The following is a 13,355-nucleotide window of genomic DNA, read 5'->3' on the forward strand; positions in this document are numbered from 1 at the left end:
GGGGCGCCACTTCCGGATCGCCGAGTGTCTCCGCTTTACCGGTCCGCCCACCTCCCCCGCGCATTTCCCAGAGCTTTGTCTTAAAACACTGGCGGGGTCGGAGCGGGGACGCAGGCTAGCCCGGAACAGAAGGTCTCCTAGAAGACGCGCTGAATGGCTGCTGCAGCCTGGCAACTCCCGCCGCGCTGCGGAGTCGAGGGGTGGCGGTGGAGGGACAGTTTGTTTTGAGCACCGAATGGGGTAACACCCGGAAGTGGCGCCGTACCCGAGTTGCGTTGCCGCCGGGGGCGGGTGCCGGATACCGGGAGGTGGCGAGGAAGCCACGGTACTCTTTGCCGTAAGTGTCAGCGGAGGGTGCAATACCGCCAGAGGCGGGAGCTGGCCTGGTTCTGGCCCAGGTTTTACCGTTGTAGATCCGGCTGGGTTCCGGGAGTCGAGGGCCTCGTGGGGAGGCTGGACTGGTGGAGGGTTGCGGCGGCCGAAGGGGATCCCGCTCCCTTCTTTCTCCCATTCCTGGGGATCTGCTCTCTTTAGTTCACCAGCTTAGTCCTCCCACCCTTCGCCAGGCGAGTTGAGGGGAGTTTTACTAGGGAGGAAGTTGCAGCTGGAGCAGAGAATCCACTTGTGTTTTCGGCTTCTGGGAGGAGGCGAGCGGCTGCTTTGGTGGGGACTGTTGCTTTTCGGCCTCTTCATCTACAGTCCCTCCTGAGAAATGCTTTTCCTTCGCTGCTTTACCGACTCAGTTACTTCTCATATTTGTCTTTACCCCCTTCAGCTTCTGACTTTGACTCCTCTGCACCTTAAAAGATGCTGGAGTCATATGTGACTCCAATTTTAATGAGCTATGTGAATCGCTACATCAAGAATTTAAAGCCATCAGATCTACAGCTTTCGCTATGGGGTGGAGATGTGGTTCTCAGCAAGCTCGAGTTAAAGTTGGATGTGCTGGAACAGGTAAGCTGTGTAGCTGTCATTAACTGGAAACATTTTCAGCTAGTTTAGTAATCCATTGTTTCCTGCACTTCAGCTTTATGCTTTAAAAACTTAAATTGTCTGTTAAAGTATTTTGGACTACGCTGAAACTACAGACCTTCCTTTACAGAAGTTTTTTTCGTGGTTTGTTACTAGTGATGGTTTATTAGAATTGGATTCCCAAAAGGTGCCTCAACAGATAGGAAGACAGCTTCATTGTTCTTGTCAGAATTGTTCAGTCTGCTTACTCAATTCGGAAGCATTACCGGATATGCTAATAATATACGTTGCTAAGATTTCTGTATGAAGGTGGAAAATATATTCCCATTCTCCTTTTTGGGGAATGGAAGGGTCTGAAAGACAGCAAGAAAGTTCTCTTAGTAGGAAAGAGGACATGACATCCTCAGAGAATTGAGCAGACACAGATTGAGAATGCCAGTAAAATTGAAAACTTACTACTTATTCACTTTTTAGGTTTTTTTTCTTTTAACTTGAGAATGGTCTGATGTAAATAATTTTAAAGTTCATATATTTATTAATCCACCGAGTACATTTATTACTAACATATGCCAGGCAACTCTGTTAGGCCTGAAATACAAAAACTATCTGTGGAAACTCTGAAGAGCCAGACCACCTGCTTTTTAGGAGATAAGGGAAGTCTTAATCTAATGGTGAAAGTTAATAATTTTTACATTCCACTGCTCCCTTTATTATTGAATAATCTAGAGTATCACTAAGAAATAATACTCTTGGTTCCTTCCCCTCTTCTCTCCAAGGTTAATTATCTTAATATTTTCATTTTTTAAAAATGACCACATGTCCTAAATGTACAGCTCAGTTTTTATGTATGTATACACGTGTGTAACCACTGTGGAGATGAAATAGAATATTTCCTGCACCTTAAATGGCTCCCCTTTGCAAATCAGTATTCCCACCCCCTAAAACAGGTGACTGTTATTCTGACTTTTCTCAACATAAAGAAGTTTTGCTTGTTCTTGAACCTTAATAAATTGGAATCACTTGTGTCTGGCTGTTTAACTTTATGGCTAAGATTAACCCATGTTGTTGCAGGAGCTGTCATTTGTATTGCCTTGCAGTATTCCGTTGGCTAAAGATTCACAATTTATTTTCCCATTGATGTACATTTGGGTGGTTTCTACTTTTGGCTGTTATGAAGAAAGTTCTTGTGAACATTCTTGTACATGTATATTGGTGGACATAGGTATTAATTTCTCTTAGGTGTATACTTAGGTATGTATATGTTTAGCTTTGATGGATACTGCCAAATAGTTTTCCAAAGTGGTTGTATCAATTTACATTCTCACCAACGGTGGATGAGAGGTCCAGTTACTTCAAGTTTTTGGTATTACTTGGCATGTTTGTTATTTTAATTTTAGCCTTTCTGGTGGGTGTGTAGTGGTCTCTATTTAAATTTGCATTTCCTTAATGGGTAATGATGTTGAACACATTTTCACGTGCTGATTATTGGCTATTTGAATATCCTCTTTTGTAAAGTCTCTAATTCTTTTGCCTTTTAAAAAAAAATTGGGTATTTTTTTTTTTTAATTGATGTGGAGGGGTTCTTTACATATTTTGGAAATGAGTCCTTTGCTAGATATATTTTGCAATATCTTCTCCCAGTCTGTGGCTTGGCTTTTTACTCTCTTAAAATTATCTTTTGATGAATAGAAGTTCATAATTTCACTGAGGTCCAAGTTGTCAATCTTTTCCTTTAAGAAATTTTTGCTTATTCCAGGTACATGAAGATACTCTTTTTTTTTTTTTATTTTAATCACCCCATGCTCATCATGACAAGTGCATTCCTTAATACCCATCACCTGTTTAACCCATCCTCCCACCCCCTCCTCTGGTAACCATTAGTTTATTCTGTTAATTGGTTTGCCTTCCTCTTTTTTTTTAAATTTTATTTATTTATTTGACAGAGGGAGACACGGCGAGAGAGGGAACACAAGCAGGGGGAGTGGGAGAGGGAGAAGCAGGCTCCCCACTGAGCAGGGAGCCCAACACGGGGCTTGATCTCAGGACCCTGGGATCACGACCTGAGCCAAAGGCAGACGCTTAACGACTGAGCCACTCAGGCGCCCGCCTTCCTCTCTTTTTGCCCCCCTTTACTCGTTTGTTTTGTTTCTTAAATTCCACATAGTGGTGAAATCATATGGTATTTGTCTTTCTCTGACTTACTTCACTTAGCGTTATACACTCTAGCTCCATCCATGTTGCAAATAGCAAGATTTCATTCTTTTTTATGGCTGAATAATATTCCATTATATATGTATAGATAGAAATACCTATATTTATCTATCTCCTTTATCCATTCATCAGTCGGTGGACATTTGGGCTCTTTCCGTAATTTGTGTATTGTTGATAATGCTGCTGTAAACATCGGGGTGTGTGTATCCCTTCAAATTAGTATTTTTGTATCCTTTGGGTAAATACCCAGTAGTGCAATTGCTGGATCATAGGGCACTCAGTGGATTATTAAAACCTCCGTACTGTTTTCCAGAGTGGCTGCACCAGTTTGCATTCCCAGCAACAGTGCAAGAAGGTTCCCCTTTTCCCACGTCCTCAGTAACACCTGTTGTTTCTTGTGTTGTTGAGTTTAGCCATTCTGACAGGTGTGAGGTGATATCTCATTGTAGTTTTGATTTGCATTTCCCTGATGATGAGTGATGCTGAGCATCTTTTCATATGTCTATTGGCCATCTGTAGGTCTTTTTGGAGAACTGTCTATGCGTGTCTTCTGCCCATTTTAATCAGATAGTTTGGTTTTTGGGTGTTGGCTTTTGTAAGTTCTTTACATATTTTGGATACTAACCCTTTATCAGATATGCCATTTGCAAATATCTTCTCCTATTCCATAGGTTGCTTTTTAGTTTTGTTAATGGTTTCCTTTGTTATGCAGAAGCTTTTATTTTGATGAAGTCCCAGTAGTTTCCCTTGCCTCTGGATACGTGTCTAATAAGAAGTTGCTATGGCCAAGATCAAAGATGTTGCTGCCTGTGTTCCTCTAGGATTTTGATGGTTTCCTGTCTCACATTTAGGTCTTTTGAATTTATTTTTGTGTATGGTGTAAGAAAATGGTCCAGTTTCATTTTTTTGCATATTGCTGTCCCATCTCTTGTTTTCTTTTAGAAGTTTTATTGGTTTTTTTTTTTTTTTGATTTATCTAAAATTTTTCTGGAAGTGTGAAGTAGAGGTCAAGATGCACTTTTTTTTTCCTTTGAGACTCATTTGATCCACACCATTTGTTGAACCATTCTTTTTCTACTGAATTGCAGTAAGCCTTACTGCAAATCAGGTTGTCATATATGTGTAGATTTATTTCTGAACTCTGTATTTGCTCAGTAGTCTATTTGTCTATTCTTGTGTCATTACCATACTGTCTTTTACAGTGTTTTGATGTCTCATAGTGTATTTGTGTAACTTTGTTATTTTTTTCCTTGTTGTAACTATTGTGGATCCTTTGCATTTTCACATACATTTTAGTTTCAATTTGTAAATTTTAGAATTTTCCCCTAAGGGGGAAACCCACTGACATTTTTGTTGAGGTTACATGAAATCAATAGATTAATTTGGGAGGCATTAACATTAACACATACTGTTTTAACATAGTATTGAGGACAGAACATTGCTTTCTGTATTTTTAAGTCTTCAATTTTTCTCAGCAATGATTTGAAGTTTTCAAGAGAGGCCTTGCACATATTTCATTAAATATGATCTTTTTTTTTGTTATAAGGAGCATTATTTCTTAAAAATTTCATTTTCTAAGTACATTACCAGTGCACAGAAATACAGTTGTTTTAGTACATTGGCCTTCCATTCAGTGCCCTTTCTAACTTGTATGATTTGGTGTTTTCTTTTAGATTGCCTGTGTATGCAATCATGCCATTTGCAAATAGTGACAGTTTTACATCTTCCAGTGCTTGTACCTTTTATTTCTTTATTGCGGTGTGGAGTAGACATCTTGAAAATACTCTTTTTTTGTTCCCACCTTCAGTGTTAAAGTGCTCAATATTTTACTATTAAGCATGTTGCTAGCTGTAAGTACTCCTTACTGGGTAAGGAAATGCTCTTTTGTTCCTCCTTTTACAAGTTTTTAAAAATCATGAATGGGTTTGAATTTTATCAAATATTACATTTAATGAATTTATCTGATTTTTCTTTTATTCTGTTAATGTGGTGAATTACATTGAGTTTTTAGATGGAGTTTGAATTCCTGGCATAAACCCATACTTCGTATTAACCTTTTTATGTGTTGGCTTTGATTTGCTAAATTTTTGTTTAGTTTTGTAGCAGGTACGTTCATAAGTGATTCTGGTCTGTGCTCTCGTAATGTCCTTACCTGGTTTGGATTATCATAGATATGTTGCTTCATTAAATTATTAAGTATTTTGTTTTTTTATAAATGAGTTTGTGTAAGATTGATATTAGTTTTTTTTTATTTTGGTAAAATATATGTACCCAAATTACCATTTTTGCCATTTTTTATTATGGTTCTGTGGGGCATTGCTAACATTTACGTTGTTGTGCAGCCATTAGCACCACCCATCCCCAGAACTTCTTTAGTTTCCCAAACCGAACCTCTGTACCCTTTGATCCACTCACTCACTATTCTGTCTTACCAGCCCCTGGCAATCAGCATTCTACTTTTTTTTTTTTTTAAAGATTTTATTTATTTATTTGAGACAGAGAGAATGAGAGAGACAGAGAGCACATGAGAGGGGGGAGGGTCAGAGGGAGAAGCAGACTCCCTGCCGAGCAGGGAGCCCGATGCGGGACTCGATCCAGGGACTCCAGGATCATGACCTGAGCCGAAGGCAGTCGCTTAACCGACTGAGCCACCCAGGCGCCCCCATTCTACTTTGTTTTTATGAATTTGACTACTCTTACACCTCACAAGTGGAAACCTACAATAGTTATCATTTTGTGGCTGGCTTATTTAACTTATTAGCACAGTGTCTTTAAGGTTCATTCATATTGTAGCATGTATCACAATTTCCTTCCTTTTTAAGGCTGAATAATATTCCATTGTATATGCCATATCTTGTTCATTTGTCCATTGATGCACATTTGCGTTGTTTCTACCTTTTGGCTACTGTGAGTAATACTGCTGCAAACATGGATGTACAAATATCTATTTTGAGTCCCTGCTTTCATTTGTTTTGGGTATATACCCACCAGTGGAATTGCTAGATTGTATAGTAATTCGATGTTTAAATTTTTGAGGAATTGCCATACTGCCTTCCACAGTGGCTACACCACAGCAATGTCCAAGTTTTCCAGTTGCTCCATGTCTTCACCATACTTGTTATTTTCTGATTTTTGTTTTTTTTTATTATAGGCATTCTAATGGATGTGACATGCTATCCCACTGTGGTTTTGATTTGTATTTTCATAATGATTGATTTTGAGCAACTTTTCATGTGCTTATTGGCCATGTGTATATTTTTGGAGAAATGTCTATTCAAGTCCTCTGCCCTTTTTTAAAATTGCATTTTTTTTTGTTGAGTTGTAGGAATTATATATTCTGTTTATCAGTCCCTTATCAGAAACATGATTTGCAAATATTTTCTCCCATTGTGAGTTGTCTTTGAGTCTTTTGTGCCTTTTGATGAAGAAAAGTTTTAAATTTTGAAGTTCAACTTAACAATTTTTTCTTTTGATGCCTGGGCTTTTGGTATCCTATACAAGAAATTATTGCCAGATATAGTGTCATGAAGCTTTTTCTTTGTTTTCTTAGAGCTTTATATTTTTCGTTCTTACTTTTAGGTCTTTGATTCATTTTGAGTTAATTTTTGTGTATGGTATAGTATCCTATGGTATAGGATCCAACTTCATTTGTTTTTATAAGTGGGTGTTTACTTTTCCAGTAACATTAGTTGAAGACTGTCCTTTTCCCCCTTTGAATGGTCATGGCATCCTTCTTGAAAATCACTTGGCCATAGATGTGAGGGTTTATTTCTGGGCTCTCAATACAGTTCCCTTTGTGGTTTATAGGTCTGTGGTCAGAAATCACTTTGTTTTGAATACCATAACTTTGTAGTAAGTTTTGAAATCAAGATGTTTGTAATCTCCAACTTTGTTCTTTTACTAGTTTTATAAATCTTAGGAAAAATGAATCCTGGAGTCATGTGGGTCAAGAGTTTTCTTAGTTGGAAAGTTTTAAATTCTTGATTTAATTTTTTTTGGAGATTTTATTTGGTCGGGTGGGGGAGAGGAGAGAGGGAGAGGGAAATGGACAAGCAGACTCTGCCTTGAGCATGGAGCCCAACTTGGGACTCCATCTCACTACCCTGAGATCATGACCAGAGCCGAAACCAAGGGTTGATGCTTAACCAACTGGGCCACCCAAGCACCCCTATGATTTAATTTCTTTAGTAGATATAGGACTATTTAGATTTTATCTCTTCTTTTGTTAGTTCTGGTTAGTTTTTCACTGAATTTCTCCATTTCTTCAAAACCGGTGATCAGCAAACAATGGCTTGGACCTACTTTTCTAAGTAAAATTTTATTGGAGCACAGCTATTTTCATTTGTTTACATATTGTCTGGCAGCTTCTGAGAACTAAAATGGCAGAGTTGAGTAGCTGGGACAGAGTGCATGGCTTGCAAAAGCCTTAAGTATATACTATCTGGCCCTTACTGAAAAATTTCATGCCCCTGCCCTGAATTGTCTATATTTAAAGCCATAGAGTTGGATTTTTTTGGTCCAGTTTAAAGTTGACTGATTTTTTTTTAAAAAAATATCTAGGATCTGTTTTTTTTTTTTTAAACAAGAAGTTTATTTAAACAACAAGATGCTTGACTTGAAGGGAAAACTATCTAGGATTCATTTCTTTTAGAGTAATTTATCCCTACTTAAAGACAGATTGCCCTACATGTAACAGCTACGTACAAAAAAGTTACAAAATTGTCCTTCGTTTTACAATGATAAATGAAAACATTAAAATGCTCCAATCGAACAAGGTATGCAAGGATTTTTATGTTGTTCCTTTTCTGTTAAACAGTGAGAGCAAAATAACTTACTGGAATATAAAGAGCTGACTGAGCATGCCACTAATGGGGAGAGGGGGTATTTTCACAGAAGCAGTATTTTCCCCCCATCCCATCTCCATTTGATGTCAATCAAAACATACCATTGGCCATTTAGTTAAAAAAAAAAATGCAATATGCTTGTGCACATACACAGTTACTTTATGTACAATAAAGGAATGGGGAAGGGGAAAATGAAAAAATAGAGAAGACTATACTGTAGTAGTCAGGATGTGGTGGAACCAAATTGTGGCTTTCTAATTGAGAATGTCTTCTTGGTCTGGAGGAACAGAGTTCTAGAGTAAAGTAGCAGGTTCCCTTTTTAGTAGATACCTCCTGTCTACTGCTGGAACACATCAATTGTATCTTCATCCTTCATTTCCAACTGTGCAGGTGTGTCTGTTTCATTGATTGGCTGCCCATCAAATCGGAATCTGATCTGCCTCATTGACAAACCCTGTCGTTCACAATAGGCTTTCATTAGTTTACTAAGTGGTGTATGCCTCTTAATCTTAAACTGCACCACAGAACCATCCTGTCCCGCCACCTTCAGGTTAATATGATAGTTGTTCTCAGTCCTTCCTTGGGCTTTTCATCAGCCATGGCGAGTGCTGGAGTCTCCTCAGCTGCCGCTTCACAAAAGAGGTACCAGGTCCGCACTGAACGAGCACACACCTGTTGTGATATTTTTTTCTTACTGATATTAGTGATTTGTATCTTCTTCATCACATTGTTAGGGTTTTATTAATTTTATGTGCAGAGAACTGATTTTTCTGATTTCCCTCCCCCCCATTCTACTTTCTTTGGATTTAATTGGCTGTTTTCTCTAGCTTCCTGAGGTGGAAGCTTCTGTCATTTATTTTTTCCTCCTACCTTTTTCTATTGAAATATATGCATTTAGTGCTATAACTTTTTTTTTTTGCCCTCTATGTCACAGAATTTCATGTTGGTTTTTCATTATTTTGTTCAGGAAAATATTAATTTCCATTTTGATTTTTTTTTCTTTGATTCATGGGTTTAGAAGTGTATGTTTAATTTCTGAACATTTGGGGAATTGCTAATTATCTTTGTTACTGATTTCTAATTTAATTCCACTGTGGTCAGCGTAGTTTCTGTATTATTTTAATCCATTATAGTTTATGAGTCAGTATATGGTCTGTTTTTGTAAATGTTCTATATGCAATTGATAAAAAGTGTGTATTGGGCAGTTGTTGCTATATTCTTCCATAAATATTATTTACTTCAAGTTAGTTAATAGAGTTCTTTTTTTTTTTTTTTTTAAAGATTTCATTTATTTATTTGACAGAGAGAGACATAGTGAGAGCAGGAACAAGCAGGGGGAGTGGGAGAGGGAGAAGCAGGCTTCCCGCGGAGCAGGGAGCCCGATGTGGGACTTGATCCCAGGACCCTGGGATCATGACCTGAGCCAAAGGCAGACGCTTAACGACTGAGCCACCCAGGCGCCCTAGTTAATAGAGTTCTTAAAATCTTGTAAATCCATGTGGATTTTCATATCTGCTGTTCTGTCAATTACTAAGGTATGTTAATATCTACAATTATGGGGCACCTGGGTGGCTCAGATGGTTAAGCGTCTGCCTTTGGCTCGGGTTGTGATCCCGGGGTCCTGGGATCGAGTCCCGCATTGGGCTCCCTGCTAGGAGGGGAGCCTGCTTCTCCCTCTGCCTCTGCCTCTCTCCCATGAATAAATAAATAAAACATTAAAAAAATCTACAATTATGATTATTTGTCTACTTTTTAATTTTGACAACTTTCACCTTATATATCTAGAAATTGTTATTAGGTGTACACAAATTTAAGTGTTATCTTATTCAACACACTTAAAAATCATGCTTAAATGTGTCCTTTCACTAGTAATTCTTCTTGCTTTAAAGTTTTTTTTTTTAATAATACTGTTTTAAAAATTGCTTCACTTAGCATAACACCCTGAAAGACATGTATCATATGATCTCACTGATATGAGGAATTCTTAATCTCAGGAAACAAACTGAGGGTTGCTGGAGTGGTGGGGGTGGGAGGGATGGGGTGGCTGGGTGATAGACATTGGGGAGGGTATGTGCTATGGTGAGTGCTGTGAATTGTGTAAGACTGTTGAATCACAGACCAGTACCTCTGAAACAAATAATACATTATATGTTAAAAAAAAAAAATTGCTTCAGTTGCTGACCCTAAAGGTTACAGAATGCATATTTGACTTATTAGAGTCTAACTTAGTACTTTTACCATTTCCTGAACAATCTTACAACAGTTTGACTACATCTACTTTCCACTTTCCTTCGTTTTGTTGGTATTGTGGTCCTTCTTTTTGCTTGTTTGGTTTGGGTTAACTTGTTTAGGTTAGCTGGGTTTAGCTTGTTTTCCTCCCATTTCACTTAGAAGTTTAGGTTATTGATTTTTGGGAGATTTCTTCTATTATAGGCATTTAAACAGCTACAGATGTCTTCAGCTGCATCCCATAAATTTTGATATGTTTTTTCATTTTCATTCAGTTCAGATGCTTTCTGATTGTCCTTGATGAATGTGTGTTTTTGCATTTGTTGGATGGAGTGGTTTATAGATTTCAGGTTTAATTGGTTGATAGTGTTCAGGTCTTTTATATCTTGGTTGATTTTTCTGTCTATACATTATTGTGAGTATTAAAGTCTCTATGATTGTTGAAATATCTTTTTACTTTTGTCAATGTTTATGTATTTTGGGGTTCTGTTGCTATGCTCACATATGTTTTTATATTTTCTTGCATTAACCCTTCTATTATAAAGTATCTTATGTTATCTTTAATATTTTTTTTCTTAAAGTCTATTTTCTTAATAGTGTACTCCAGTTGTTCTGTGGTTGCTGTTTGCATTATACATATATACTTTTTTCTCAGTACACTAATTGTCTTAAACGTTTGCTTTGTGTTGTGTTTAATCATGCCTAGTACCATCTCTTTGAAAGTTTTACTGGCATGTTATTGAGCTTTAACTACCTCTTTTCAAATTTCATCTTGTTCATTGTAATTTTTTTTTTTTTTTAAAGATTTTATTTATTTAACTGACATAGAGAGAGAGACAGCGAGAGAGGGAACACAGCAGGGGGAGTGGGAGAGGGAGAAGCAGGCTTCCAACTGAGCAGAGAGCCCGATGCGGGGCTCGATCCCAGGACCCTGAGATCATGACCTGAGCTGAAGGCAGTCGCTTAACCAACTGAGCCACCCAGGCGCCCCTGTAATTTTTTTTTTTAATATTTATTTATTTGACAGAGAGAGACACAGTGAGAGAAGGAACACAAGCAGGGGGAGTGAGAGAGGGAGAAGCAGGCTTCCCGCTGAGCAGGGAGCCCGATGTGGGGCTCGATTCAGGACCCTGGGATCGTGACCTGAGCTGAAGGCAGACGCTTAATGACTGAGCCACCCAGGCGCCCCCATTCAGTGTAATTTTATCCCATGACTGGGATAAACTATTCATTTTGGAAAACAGTCATATGAAAAACAGGAATGGGGCCACCTGAGTGGCTCAGTCGGTTAAATGTCTGACTCTTGATTTCAGCTCAGGTCATGATCTTGGGGGTCATGAGATTGAGCCACGTGTCGGGCTCTACACCGGGTGTGGAGCCTGAATAAGATTCGCTCTCTCCCTCGCCCTCTCCCCCTGCCTCCCTCTCAAAAACAAAAACAAAAAGAAAAAAAAAAAACAGGAGGAAGGAAACACTGCTGGAAATTAATATCATAGAAATGAAAATTCCCTATATGCCTAAAAGAGAATCTGTACCATTTTAAATAGCAAGAAAATGTTGTATTTCAGGTATTGCAGGTGAGAAACAGGGTCACATGACTTCCTTGGAGTCTCATTTACTGCTTTTTAATTAACATATGATTGACATAAAAGTGTAATATTAGGTGTACTACATAACTTGATATTTTTATATATTGCAAAAAGATCAATTATCACAATAAGTCTAGTTAACATCTGTTACCCTGCATAGTTAACAAATATTTTTTTTGGTAATGAGAACTTACAAGATTTACTCTCTTTGCAACATTCATATATGCAGTTCAGTATCATTAAAGTCGACATGCTGTAAATTACATCCCCATGACTTATTTTACAACTGGAAGTTTGTACCTTTTGACCCCTTTCACCCATTTTGCCCACCCTCCACGCCATGCCCCTGGCAACCACTAATCTATTCTCTATATCTATAGAAGAAAATTATTTTAAAAATGTTTTTAAGATTTATTTTCAACCTATTTCTTTTTGAATCTAAATCTCTTGAGAACATGTAGTTTGATCGTTTTTAAAATCCCATCTTGGGGTGCCTGGTGGCTCAGTCAGTTAAGCGTCCTACTCTTGATTTGGCTCAGATCATGATCTCAGTTTTTGTGGGATCGAGCCCTGCATTGGGCTCCGTGCTGGGTGTGGAGCCTGCTTGAGATTTTCTCTCTCCCTCTTCCCTTATCCCCACTCTAAAAATAAATAAATAAAATACAGTCTGACAATCTTTGCCTTTTTTTTTTTTTTTTTTTTTTTGAGATTTTATTTATCTTAAATAGCACAAGCAAGGGAAGCGGCAGGGAGAGGGAGAAGCAGGCTCTCTGCTGATCAGGGAGCCCGTTGCGGGCTTGATTCCAGAACCCTGGGATCATGACCTGAGCCGAAGACCGACACCACCCAGGCGCCCCCAATCTTTGCCTTTTGACTGGAGTATTTAATCCCTCCACATTTAATGTTTTTAATCATATGGTTGGATTTCCATCTACCATTTTCTATTGTCAGTGTTTCTTGTGTTTTTTTTCCTCATAATCCTTTACTACTTTTTTACATTAAGTAAATATTTTTTAATGTTTCATTTTAATTCCTTTAATTTTCACATTACTTTTGTTCTTAGTGGTTGCTCAAAGGCTTACAATATACATCCAATTTTTTATAGTCTATTTTAGATTAATGCTAAATTTGTTACATTAAAATACAGAAACTTTCTCCATTATTCTCCATTACTTCCCCCTTCTTTGTGCCATTGTCATATGTATTGCATCTTTGTGTCCAACAGTACAATTTGATAATTATGTTTTAGGTAATGGCCTTTTAAATCAGGAGAAAAAATATATTTATATTGTCCTTTAATGATTATATAATTACATTCATTGGTGCTTTTTTGTGAATTTGAGTTACCGTCTGGTGTTCCTTCCTTTCAGTCTGATGAACTTTTAGTATTTGGTTAACAGTGAATTATCTTGAGTCTTTATTTGGGTGTTCCTTTATTTTGCCTTCATTTTTGAACCCATTTTATAGATAGTAAGTTGTAGCAACTCTGAATTCTGATTTCCTCTATCCA

General features: G+C 37.8%; 1 protein-coding gene and 1 pseudogene across 1 annotated transcript in view; one reads left to right on the top strand and one right to left on the bottom strand.

Annotated features, from left to right (window-relative positions):
- Positions 1-13,355, top strand: part of VPS13B (vacuolar protein sorting 13 homolog B) — a 743,427-nt gene continuing 730,072 nt past the window's right edge. Inside the window, exons 1-2 of the mRNA XM_081817134.1 lie at positions 1-337; positions 776-954. Of these exons, the coding sequence (XP_081673260.1) occupies positions 808-954 (147 nt within the window). The 5' untranslated portion in view covers positions 1-337; positions 776-807. The remainder of the gene's footprint in view (positions 338-775; positions 955-13,355) is intronic.
- LOC102734453 (small ubiquitin-related modifier 2 pseudogene) lies at positions 8,028-8,642 on the bottom strand (annotated as a pseudogene).

Source organism: Leptonychotes weddellii, chromosome 4, assembly GCF_054177405.1.
Source record: "Leptonychotes weddellii isolate Sample4059 chromosome 4, ASM5417740v2, whole genome shotgun sequence".
In the NCBI taxonomy this organism is placed as follows: domain Eukaryota; kingdom Metazoa; phylum Chordata; class Mammalia; order Carnivora; family Phocidae; genus Leptonychotes; species Leptonychotes weddellii.